This window comes from Mastomys coucha, unplaced genomic scaffold (assembly GCF_008632895.1).
Source record: "Mastomys coucha isolate ucsf_1 unplaced genomic scaffold, UCSF_Mcou_1 pScaffold18, whole genome shotgun sequence".
Lineage (NCBI taxonomy): Eukaryota > Metazoa > Chordata > Mammalia > Rodentia > Muridae > Mastomys > Mastomys coucha.
Window position 1 is genome coordinate 13,911,003 of NW_022196900.1, and position 13,155 is coordinate 13,924,157.

At 42.2% G+C, this 13,155-nt stretch overlaps 1 protein-coding gene across 1 annotated transcript in view; it reads right to left on the reverse strand.

Moving 5' to 3' along the window:
• Positions 1–13,155, reverse strand: part of Abca1 (ATP binding cassette subfamily A member 1) — a 121,797-nt gene that overhangs the window by 56,164 nt on the left and 52,478 nt on the right. The window contains exons 7-8 of the mRNA XM_031377412.1: positions 12,742–12,918; positions 959–1,051 (exon numbers count right to left, since the gene is read on the reverse strand). Of these exons, the coding sequence (XP_031233272.1) occupies positions 959–1,051; positions 12,742–12,918 (270 nt within the window). The remainder of the gene's footprint in view (positions 1–958; positions 1,052–12,741; positions 12,919–13,155) is intronic.

The following is a 13,155-nucleotide window of genomic DNA, read 5'->3' on the forward strand; positions in this document are numbered from 1 at the left end:
AGGGGGAGGGAAGGAAGGAAGGAAGGAAAGATAGATAGATGGATGCATGCATATCGAGGTGTTGTGTTTGGTCCCAGGGTTTTCTAAACTTTCCAAATGCACTGCTTGTTCAATAATGAATGTAAAATACTTTTGCTGTCAGGAGACAAGGTAACGTTTTGATATTTAGAAGGGAAAAAAAGATGATACAAGCATAGAAAATTAGTTAAAAGTTCAGTTAAAGATCAGGCTGAGCAAAGTCTGGGAAACTTTCCCCCATGGATTATTGTATTCCAGTGTCCTGAACATTGTAGCTTGCCTTGAGTTCCATCCATGACCAACGGAACGGACAGTGGTGGGATTCACAGGCAAGGTGAACTGTGATGTCAGGACAATGGTCCACTCTGTCATGTGTGACAACATGTAGACCTAAAGGCCAAATCAGCCCAGCCCTAGCTAGCAGCCACATTCCCAATGCTGAGCCTCAGAGGCCAGACTTCCCAAGGCAAAAGGCAGGGTGGGGAAAGCCACAGAACTCCTGTCAGCATGCAATGGCTGCTCCTGTCAGCTAGCAAAGGTGAATCCTGACGCAATGGCTGAATGGATGGCCTTGTTGTTGAAGAAGCAACATGAAGAAGTTGCTGTCAAACAAAATCAGTGCACAGAGTAGGAGGTAGGGCGCACATGAGAGAGTTTTCTTCATAAACGTGCATAGGGGCAGAAGGAGCTCACAGAGGAAGGTCTAGATTTAAACATGGGGTCCGGAGCCACTAATTATCTCTGCAACACTGATGCATTTTGGTTTCTTCTTCCCCAACGGAGATCAAACCTGATAAATTTTTAAATTACTTGTGCTTCTAAAATTTAGTTTGACTCAGCAGGTGATATTCAAAGTACAAGGACCCTGTTGGCAGAACTCAGAACGAAAGAAAATAATAGTGGTTAGTCTGTCCACTGTGGCTTACAAAACACAACTTACCTCTTGGGCCAGGCCCCCTAAGCTGTCCAGCAAGGCTGTGGTGGCTTCAGCCAGATACTGAGTCGGGAGATGAGATGTCGAGTTTAGTCTTGTCTAGAGAGAAGAGGACAAAAACCTTAGTGTCTAAGCTCAAATACAGTCTTGAAATCTCTACATAGAAAATAAATAAATCAAAACCATCCCAAATAAAGATTAAATTTAAGAAACAAGATACCAACTTCTAGCCAATAGAGAGTCCTGGACAATTACTCTAACTACATGCCGGTGTGCTTCTTTTCTTCAGATAAGGATTTCTTCTTCATGATGGTTGTAACAGTAAAAACTCAAGGCTAGTGAATAGACAGCATATACAAATATCTTATGTGGTACACCAAGGAAGGCACAGGCGTGTGTGTGTGTGTGTGTGTGTGTGTGTGTGTGTGTGTGTGACCATGCACATGTGTCTATGTGTGTTCAAAAAAATTCTGACCAGAAAGTCCCAACTCTATCTACAGTTCTACAACACACATATTTGTAGGCATGGCCTGAGAAAAGAGTCTGGGATGGTTCACAATCAATCAATCAATCAATCGATCAATAAAGTAAATAAGAAAAGATAAAATTCAATGATAACCAAAGCAAGAGAACAAGCCTCCTTTTGTTCTGTCGAGTCAGCAGATTTTCACTATTTTTTTTTTTTTTAAACACTGGAGAGGTTAACACTGTTTTTGTGTCTAGTGTTAGTCGTCACCTTGTATTTACTAATTAACATATTTAGTTGTTATGAAAAATAACCTAGCTGCACAGTAAACAAGAGAAAATAATTAATTGGGCCCAAAGCAAAGATAAATTACAATAGACAGCCTAGGGGGCTGGGACAAAAGCCTCTCAGGCTCTGTGACCAGAATTGCTGTAGGAGGAAGCTCACCGTCAGTCCCACAATTAGGAAGGATAAGGAAGAAACTCTTCAGGGGGAAGGCAGCTTTTCTTAGTGTTTTCCCAGGTTCTGATTTGTTCTATTCAACAGTCTATCAAATACCTTGAGAATTTTAGACCGTTCTGACAGCATTTATCACATCAAAGATTGCGGTGAGATTGTAACAGAGAGTGCTAGCTAAAAGTGGACAGGATTAACATATGGAACAGCCTCAGAAGCGTTCTTCTATTTGTATTTGTGGACGTGTTCCTTTTTTATTGCTATTGTTATATGTAAGTACACTGTAGCTATCTTCAGACACCCCAGAGAGGGCATCTGATCTCACTACAGATGGTTGTGAGCCACCATGAGGTTGCTGGGGTTTGAACTGAGGACCTTCAGAAGAGCAGTCAATGCTCTTAACTGCTGAGCCATGTATCCAGTCTGGCCATGTTCTTTAACGTGAGTTCCAGATGCAGAATACTGAGTTATGGACGTCATAATCTCAGTGGCTGGCACAGTCCTGTATGAACATCTGCCTATGAAAGAACTGGAGCTGCTGGACACATGGGTTCTCCTGGGAAAGCCTGTGAATAAAAGCCAAATCCCAGAGCTCCCACGGTCACAGTCCTCCGAGGGACCTATGGTCAACCCATCAATGCTATACTCGGGGACACCTGTGCTATAACTCCCAGATCATGCCAAAGGCTGTTCCTTCCTGAGGGAACTCAGGAGCAGACACAGTGGGCTGTTCTGCTTTCTCTCCCAGTTCACTTCATAACTGAAGATGGATCGGCACAGCCAAAGCTGAACCTGTGGTTTTCCTCAGTCAGGGGAAATACAAATGAAGAGGTCCCAATCTGAAGCTGCGGGAGGTAAACTAGTTTTGTGTTTAGCATGGCCCACCACTATTAACTTCGAATTAATTTATGATTCAAGATTATAAAGCAAAAATAAATGAGGACAAAACAAAATTTCCAGAGTCACCTTATATGTATTTCTAAAATCTGAAATGTAGGTGGATGCATTTCTTTTTCGAAGCCTACAGAACCCAAGGCAAGACCCATGGCATCTCCATAACCTCAGCTATTCTGCTGCAGAGCAGCACTGCTTGCTTGCATCATGGAGTTTCACAAACACCGGACTGCAAGATGCCTGCAAGGTTCTTCTGAGCAGAGCCTGCCACACAGTAAGCTTCAGGACTCCCACTTCTTCCCATCCTTAAAAGGAGCTTCGCGGGGCTCAGGAGGATAACCATCCTGCCTCTGTGCCTTGCCCTGTGCCAGGTAGGTCTACAAGACACCAAATGCCTGAGATAGCCTACCCTTAACAGTACAGTGAGCAGTCAGTCCATCTGAATAAATTTGCATCTCCCTAAGTAGTGACTGTCCCTCGAGCTGGTTTTAGAGTAAGCTTATTCTCCTTGTTTTTTTCACAATTCAAAAACTGTCCGTATGAACTTTGTACCTGCCTATTTAACCCCCGAGTGTAACTAGCCTTATATGCAAGCACAAGGACCTGGTTATCTCTACCATAAATACTGGAGCTTTCATAAGCAATGTCTTATGAGATGATTTGATGGTCAATAGTCAAAAAGTCTAAGTCTATTGGCTTACTTGAGGTCTTAGCCCCTGATTGCCTAAACCATCTATATGTAATATGGTATAGCAGCCAATGTCACCATGAAGATCTTTCTCACGTCAGTAAAAATAACACAGGGCTGGTGAGATGAGGAAGGTGCCTCCTGCCACATGTATGTGACTTGAATCTGACAACCAAGACCTGGATCCATGGTGGAAGGAGAGAACTGATGCCCACAAAGTGACCTCCAACCTCCACACATGGAGTGCCATTCACAAACAAATAAAGTGTAATTTTAAAGTAACTTGTAAGTAGATGTTCAGTATACTTTAACAATATCGGCAGCCCGCAGTTGATACAAACTGATGCTCAAGGCACAGACTGATGTAACAGAGTTAAGATATATGTGCCCACAATTCAAGTTCAGCATTAGTCTCCAAGTCTCCAGCTTGAATTATTGAGATTTTTTTTTTTTTTTGCTCCAGGCCTCACTGCACTCTTTTTTGGCTTGGATCTTACAGGATCCAGAGATGTCGCTGGTAGCATCAGCAGAATGAAATGCTTCGAACTGACAGTCAAAAGACAGGCCATTCAAAACTACTCCTGGCTCAGTTAAATAGTCATGTTTTCTGTCTCACCTCACTATTTACAAATAAATTATTGGTAGATTAAAGAGCTGAAAGAAGTAGGAAAGTTTAAAACAAATTGGAGAGAATATTAGAAAATATGTTTACGAACTTGAGTTCAGGAAGACCTTTAAACAAAATATAAAAAAGGATCCAACCAAAAATGAGAAAGTGGATATATAAATGTAAAAACTGTGTATCAGATGAAACCATAAATGACCTAAAACATTAAGTCAAAGACTAGAATAATGGAATGTTCTACATCTTTAGTATAAGATGGAATACCACGAGCACGTGGTAGAAACCAGTTACACATACATTGACATTGGTTAATACCAAAAGCGTGGAGCTTCCTGAGAATGAACAGGGTCCACTCAGCACACACGAATATACAATGTGAACTCATGCAAGCCCATACCAAGTGCTGCCATTGACCACATTTAAATATATACAGTGTAATGTTTAAAACCATGCAACTCCAGACCAGGGGTTGCCTTTGGGCAATAGACAGGGTTACACAGGTGGTAGCTGTGCGATCTACGATGGTTTAATCTGTGACTACAATCTGATGTAAAGGTGGCCAAGTGAGGACAGTAGCCCACCAGTGTAGTTTCTGTCATTCTGCCATTATACACACACACACACACACACACACACATTTGTAATGTTTCCCAATTTTCTCTTTAACGCAATACATCTATAATAAAGGGGGAAGAGTGGCTGAGTGGGCATGGAGGACGAGAGAATGCCTATCAGGTCTTGAAGGCAGCTCACGCCTTTGAGTATTGCTGGGATCTTACAGGGTACAGAGATGTTCACGGTGGCGTCATATCTCAGGAATAACTCAGGCCGTGAAACTTGAACTCAGAATGCCATCCACACCTGCGACTCACTGTGGCCTCATGCTCACACCTCCTCGGCGAAGGCAGAGCTTGCCACAACGCTCGCTGCTCCGCAAAGCTCTACCGATGCACTTAACATGCACAGTAAAGTGCAACTCAGAATTCCTGTTTTTCTCCTGAAAGAAAACATTCTCTTGACTGTGAATTCAAATTAAGTCCTTACTTTCCACAGGAATAAAAGTATTTTCCTGCATGGAGTAAAAAGAAAGGAGTACAGAGAAAGAAAATACTTAATTAAGGATTGTACTTCTTGTGTTTCAACAGGAATCTGTGCATTGTCCCATATATTTAGATCATAACTAATTACTGTAATATCATAGAATACAAATTCTTTCCTTATTACTCAAAAACTTCCACCCATTTTCTGTAACGTGTACATCATATCAGAACAATATCTCCTAAAAGCCCCCAAATGACAAAGGCTATTCTGTGCCCATTCTCTCAGATTATAGCAGACAACTTCATTGCTTCTCTCCTCACTGCTTAACAGTTATACTGTGAAAGACTGAAACACTTTAAAGGCCGACAACCTAGCAGCATCCACTTGGCTTTCATTTCTGGGCTGGTATTTTACTCAATATAGGGTCTTGCATATTTGTTAGCATATCTCAGTAGATGTTTCCAGAAGAAAGCATAAAGGGAGGGAGACACATCCCAGTGGGAAGAAATGAGCTAAGCAAATCCCTGGAAGTGCTCTGGCTTACAGGCCCCTCCTCAAGTCACGAACCACTGGAACCTGCCATGGCTGCCCTCCGTCTACGAAGGACGTTCAGTGCTCTGACATGAATCTCACAAGTCTACCTGGATAGACTTTGTCCACGTCCCCAGTATCCCATCTCATCTCTGCTCCTCCTGTCGCTCATCAGTACATCCAACCCACCCTGTTCTCCTAAACATCACCTTCTCTGCCTGTTCCCCTTGAGACTCTGCACATACCATGTTTTCATTTTAGTAACCTTCCCCATTTTTCTTAATATCCATCATTTAGGCCTCTAAATAGAATTTTGTGTGCCTCTTTGTAAACGTGCGTTACAAAATGATCTCTGGCACATGCCTGACTTCTCTTTAAAGTTGCACATTGTGGAAGTGGTCTATAATCCCAACATTCAGGTCTGAATGAGGATCACAAGCTCATGGCTGATCTGGACTCTATAAAGATACTATCATAAGAACAGCAAAATCCACCTTCCCCTAAATGACTTCCCAAAGCAGATATATCTCTAACTCCCCACTTATTCTGCCCTAGAATAAAGACTTTTGAGCTTTAAACTTGAGGCAGGGGTGATGATTAAGAGAAATTCCTGCTCATGCAGAGGACCCGAGGCTGGGTTTGGGTCACAATACCTACACAGCAACTCACAACCATGTGAAACTCTAGTCCAAGGGGATCCAATACTTTTCTGACCTCTATAACACTAGACATGCACTTGGTACACATGAAGACATAATGGCAAAACATCCATATGCACAAAATAAAATAAAAAAATAAAATTTGAAAAAAAGAAAAAATAGCTTTAAACTGAAAACAAGTCAGCCATGTGCCATGGGCAAGGATTAGCCTAACCAGTCAGTCTCTAATATTTCCATGACATCTCTGGCCATCCCACTCGGCATGTGCCCAACCCAATGCACTCTAATATTACCATGACAACAAAGCTTCCCTTTGAGGAACCTTTTAGTATTTTTTATTAAAACAGGGAATGACTGACCTCATGTCTAAAGAAGGTATTAACGTATTAAAAATAACTTAACAAGTTAAATATTAAGTTTTATATTAAATGTGTTTCATGCATTAAAACGTTTCATGTTTATGGTGCTTCTACATACAGTTCAATACACTTCTTAGCATAATTTAGGAAAACACAAGCCTTTAACCTTAAAAACCACAGCGTTTCTCCAGAGCAAACGTAGGATAACTAAGGCACACATGTTTGGGCAAGTGGAGCTGAGCACTCATACTAGCAAAATATTACTACATTCACCAATGTATTCCCTCAGTTCGTGCAGATGAGCACACAGTCAGAGAGTAACTCCTCACAGTGAGCTGCTGCACCAAATACCAAATGAGAGGGCCACGGTTGCTTAGCGACAAAGGCACAGCATGCAAACAGCTAGGCAGTAAAGCCAAACGAAGTTCATGAAATCTAATACTTTTCACAAATGTTCAAGTCTTGCAGGCGAAAGGAGAGGAAAAGCAAAAATTCTTTCAAAAAGAAAAAAAAAAAAAAAAACCCTACATCAATGCCTTAAGCCAAAGTCAACATGTGACATGCTGAAGTATGGAGTCCTTAAAACTCCTAAGCAGGGGGTTGGAGATGGCTCTGCAGTTAAAGTTGAAGCATGAGAACCAGAGTTCAGATCCCAGAACTCACATAAATATCAGGTAGGCCTGGCAGCCTGCCTGTAACTCCAGCCTTGGAAGGGAGAGACGAGGGGCGAGGGGTCCCCCAAAACAAGCTGTCTAATGAGACAAGTCATACCGACAGACCCTTCCTCACTGAATAAAGTGCGAAGGAATGATTCCCAGCATCTATTTCTGATCTCCATGAACACGAATGTATGCATACACATATACACATGTACTCACCTACATACAAATGTGTGTACACATGCATACACACACTGCAAACAGGAAAAGGGGTCACCGAGCAGAAGATAATATCAAGCCCCGTGTGTCCTCTGAGTCTTTGTCTACTGAAGTTAAGAACAAGCCCAGATCTTCAAGATAAGGCAGCTCCACTCGCCCATTACTCATCTGCACCTTGGAAAGCAGACAGCCCAGCTGTGAGGGCAGTGGTCTTCCGGAAACCACAGGCACCCTAGCATAAGAACCAAGGTCTGCCCTGGTAGAAACACATAGCATGAATCACAGGGCATCTGAAGAGAGTTCTTGGTTCCATAGAAACAAAGTTCTCCTTTTTAGGCAGACAGGATTCTTAGAGGTGAAGATGACCTGAGCACAGCCATATGAGCAACATCCAAGGTATTGTTGACATGAGATAAACCTGTGGTCTTGCCCTCCAACCTCAAGAATCAGACACAATTCCCACATGACTGAGACGATGGTGAGCTGGGACCGGAGCCTCAATCTATCTGGGGTAAACCTCACTTCACCCCAGAGCCTGGGAAAAAGTCCTTACAACATACTGCCTTGGTCTTTTTATTTTTCCTTCAATTTATTAACTTACTCACTTTACATCCCAATCGCTGCCCCTCCTTCACACAGCCCCTCCTCCCATCTCCTCTGAGGGCATAGAGGTCCCCCTGAGTATCCCCTGACCCTGGCATATCAAGTCTCTGCAGGGCTAGGCGCATCTTCTCCCACTGAGGCCAGACAAGGCAGGGGGACAGAATCCACAGATGGCCTTTAAAGCTGGTCTTCAGAACCTGCTAGAATGAAAACTCCACAGGCATCTTATCTGCCTTGCCCATGAGTGAACTTCAGAGCCTAAACCAAGTACGATGTAGAGAGCAGACATCCAGTAAATAGTTGGATTTTGTAGAATGAATGTTTCAGAAAAAAATGCTCCACTTCCTTCCACTGTTTACTCTCCATGAGAGCCCTGGGTAGATACTGTTTATCATGCAACAGAATCACTCTCAGAGCATGGGTGAGAGAAAAGAAGAGAGCTCAAGAGCGATCAATAAAAGCCTAGGGCACTTAGAGAGCAGTTCAAAGAAATAACGAAATATAGTCTCCAATCCAAAGGTAGTCGTGGCAGGTGAAGTACTCTTAATGATGGTCATGCACTAATTTCTGGGATCTATGAATATATTAACAATGGGGCAAACATTCTTTGTAGAGATAATTTAGTACATGGACCTCAAAATAAGGAGATCATCTTGAATTACCTGGATGGACAGATCTAATGACCCCAGCCATTAAAAGCATAGAACTTTCTCTGCCTGCTGACAGTGGCAAAAGTCAGAGATTTAAACCAGTCCAGGTGCTCAACAGAGATGTGTGTAAAAAGGATGAGATGCAACATTGCCTCTGAAAGCAACGTTAAAAGACCCATGACCCTGGCTGAAGCCAGGACAGGGACTTCTGGCCAACAAATGGAAGGAACTGAATTCAGCCAAAATCCCAAATGAGCTCAAAGGCAGATAGATAGATAGATAGATAGATAGATAGATAGATAGATAGATAGATAGACAGACAGACATCTGTCTTCATAGTCACAAACAAACAAACCCAAACGTTCAAACACCTTGACTTCAGCCTAGATGCACACCTCCCAAGGTATCCAGACTCCTAAGATATTCAGGACTCTGAGTAGCTAATAATTGCATTTCATGTTAAACTCCTGTGCAAAAGCAAAAAACAAAAAACAAAAAACAAAAACAAAGCAGAGCAACAGCAAAGACCCTGAAAACTGAAGCAAACAACTTCTGCTCCTTATCGTGGCCCTCAACTACAGTACAAAGGGAAGTGAAGCCTACACAGGGGAGGCAGACAGACATCCCCACATAGACTTCCATCCTGTCCTCTCTCTGGGAAAGATGCAGAAAGGACCCAAAGAATAGTTCAGAGACTGTGAAGGAAAGATTACCTGTTCCACCTAGCCCACATGGACAGCCAAATCCACCCTGCTGAGCAGTGACATAACCCACGTTGTTGCCAGGTGGCCCAAAGCTCCCTGCAAGGGTGATTATCCTAACAATACACTATGAACACTCAGGATTATCATCATGTCCATGACCTCTGTTACATTTATCCTAGAGACAAGAGTTCCATAAATCAATCTGCCCTGGTATTTATTGTAAAACCGCCTTTTTAAAGAATCTCAACCAAGTAGGGTTCCTAGAACAGTTCTGAAATACGGCACTGCTCAGCAAGTGAGTTAGTCCGGAGGTTGGTATGTAGTTGGTGAGTTTTGTTTGGGGCTTACAGCCAGATCCGGACCAAAAAAAATATAATTCTGCATTGACATATTCTCCAGGATTGCTTTGTTAATTTTGCTTCTGATTCTTAACACTGAGCTACAAAAGGAAACATCTGCCTTATCAGCAACTGTTTTTAGCATGCAACTTATATTATTTATGTCAATTAAATGATCAGCTTCCATTCATTGAGCATTTAGTATGCACCAACCTCTTGATATATCTACATAGAGATATTTCAAACAAATAATCATAATAAACAATGAACTGTATTATCTTCATATAAAATAAAAGGAAATGGAGGCTTGTAGAGTCTAAGACATTTCTGTCCAAAGTCAATGGCATCTATAAAAAGCTGAACCAATATTTGAACCCAGATCTCGTTGACCTCAAATCATGGTCTTCCAACTCTGCCACACTGCCACATCAAAATGCCATTACCCTAACCACCTAGAGGAGACCCAGGAGAAAGTCACAATATTTTTGACTTAAAAATGGGGAAATATCAGGCTGGTGAGATGGCTCAGTGGGGAAGAGCACCGACTGCTCTTCGGAAGGTCATGAGTTCAAATCCCAGCAACCACATGGTGGCTCACAACCACCCGTAATGACACCTGATGCCCTCTTCTGGTGTGTCTGAAGACAGCTACAGTGTACTTACATATAATAAATAAATAAATCTTTAAAAAAAATGGGGAAATATTCACATCCAAAATAATAACAATATGAGGAGGCAATATTTCAAAACATGTCTCTTACAACAAGCCACTTTTGGTACAGAAATAGCATATTAATAGAACAGTCTTCGCCCATGATACTGGGCCATGCATCTGGCAGTTGTCCTCAAAGTTCTTGGCACAATTAACTGTCCATCAGCACGATTAAGCACAGGTCACATACACACTGACCGTCACAAATTAAAATTTCAGTTGAGTAGCAAGAAAAAAAGTGTGCTTATTATAAACCAAGTGTCAGTCCCGGTATTCCAATTAAAGCACTGCTTAATTAGTAAGGAACATCACAGAATGTTTGAAAGACATTCTATCCCAGAGGCAGCATCCAAAACCTGTTCACATAGCACAATCCTGATCGCTCGCTATCATCTTCTTCAAAAGAGCCTCAAAATCCCCCCATGTTCTGACTTTATGAGAGACCGTTCTCAGCAGAAGCCAAGGGGCAGAAGCAGAATTTCACTCTCTACACCAAGGAGACATGAAGGGGGGACACTGAAGCCATATTAATTAACACTTGTTCATGAACCTACTAATCTACAAGGCCGTAACAGGACAGGATGTCACACAGCTGACAGGTTTGAAGGTATATTTCCATGGTGTTGGAAACCCTCCTAAAGGGGAGGAATTTTAAGTCGAAATCTGAGCTGTTAATGGACAGATGATGAGGGCCATGGTGGCATTCTATTTTTGAAAGCAGTTCAGATACTCTGTGGGGAGGAGGGATTTAGTGGGCTGTAAACACTCCAGGTGTTCAATGAGTAAACGGAAATGAAATGGAATAAATGGGCACCAAAATCAATTCCTGCCTCTTCTTAAATAACTCATATTTCCTAAATTTGAAGGATAAGTATTTACCTCTGTATCTCATAGTGAAGCAAAGCAGGCCCCAAACACAATTTCACATCATCACACCTTTCATGCCATTTGTGTCTCACAAAACGTCAAGTCTGCAGAGCTGTGCAGCAGTACTTCTCTATGCAGTGCTGCTGCTCAGAGCACTACAAACATTTCCAATAAAGAAATACCTCTCACTTGAAATTACAGTGACAAAGGCAATAACTAATGGACTCACAGACCACCAAAGCAAGCGCTTAGTAGCTTTAAAACCCTGAAATACAATTAGTTACTTTAGGAGTAAGCAAACATTAAGCTAGGCACAAAAGTTGGCATGTGTGCACTCCACAGAAGCACCTAGAAGAAACTTGTCATTGTGCTGCCCCCCTATTCTTCACACAACAGCTGCAGAGTTGAGACACGTGCAAGAATTGCTCCATGGTCAGTTCAGAGGGTCTACTCTGAGATGTTTCTAAAACCCACATGATCTAGGCTAGAAATGCTGATGGAAACTGACCATCTTAGGACTCCATAGGAATGCATAGTTCCCTGTAATGCAAGCCAGCTTCATGCAGTTTGGCATGATTACAGACAGCATCGTCTTGGTATAATGAAGAATATGTCTCTTCAGAGAACCTATTGACACAACAGCTCTCCCTGGTATACAAACAAGCAGAGTGCTGGGTACTGCAGATGCTACTGGAGTCATTTTGACACAGAGCTCAGAAAACTCACAGATTTATATTGTAGAATTTCTATAACCAACCCTGATGATCAATACACCAAGGCTCACTTGCATTCCTCGGTTATGGTTTGTATTGTGAATATATCTTTCTAAAACATTTTTGTCATTATATGAGCTAATTATTTTTATGTGGTTTTACCCAATCCCAATGTTTTACTATCTAACACAATCTCCCCCTTCTACTTGTTTTAAAACCCTAATAAGTAGCCATTTCCCCATTAATAATTTCAAGACTTTTTCTTAAACCTGGCAGGGGGGAATCTTTCTTCAAATGGACTCTTCCCCTTCCTCGGAAATATAATATTAAAAAAAAAAAAACATGAAAGATGGGTCTTCTCTAGTTGAAACTGGCACCAGAAACCTTGGGCCTGGACTCAGCCACACCCAGAACATTCTTCTCCCACTCACCCTTGGGAAATGGACTGAAATTTTAAAGAACACCCAGAGTATGACTGGGCTAAATTATATCACCAAGTTCCTGCCCCAAGTTTCTACAAAAACAAGACATGTTGTCCAGGAAAAGATTTCGTATTCTAAAAGCTTCAGCACTTGAAGTGCCTGACACAGAGCATGTCCACTCACCACGATTGGCTTCAGGATGTCCATGTTGTAGCGCAGCACTCGATCCACTGCATCTAGCTTCTCCCTAGGTAGACCACAAAGGGCAGAAACCTCCGCATCACCGAGCTGAATGATTTCTTCTAATTTTGATCCATTACACAGACCGGCCAAATGTAACTGGTAGCCTTGCAAAAATACCTGGAAGGGTTGGATATAAACAGATGAGAAAAAAATTACCCAGGATGGAAAGCTGGGTCCCAGATGCTTTGGGGGGAGTGTAACATCACTACAGCTTGGAGGAGCTGAAGTAAAGTACCACTGCAGCCACCCCATGAGGGAAAGAACCTTGGAATGAACCAGACACAGTCAGCCATGTTCCAATACTGCATGCTGACTCAATCCACCCCACTCTCTCATGCCTCTCGCACAGGGAGA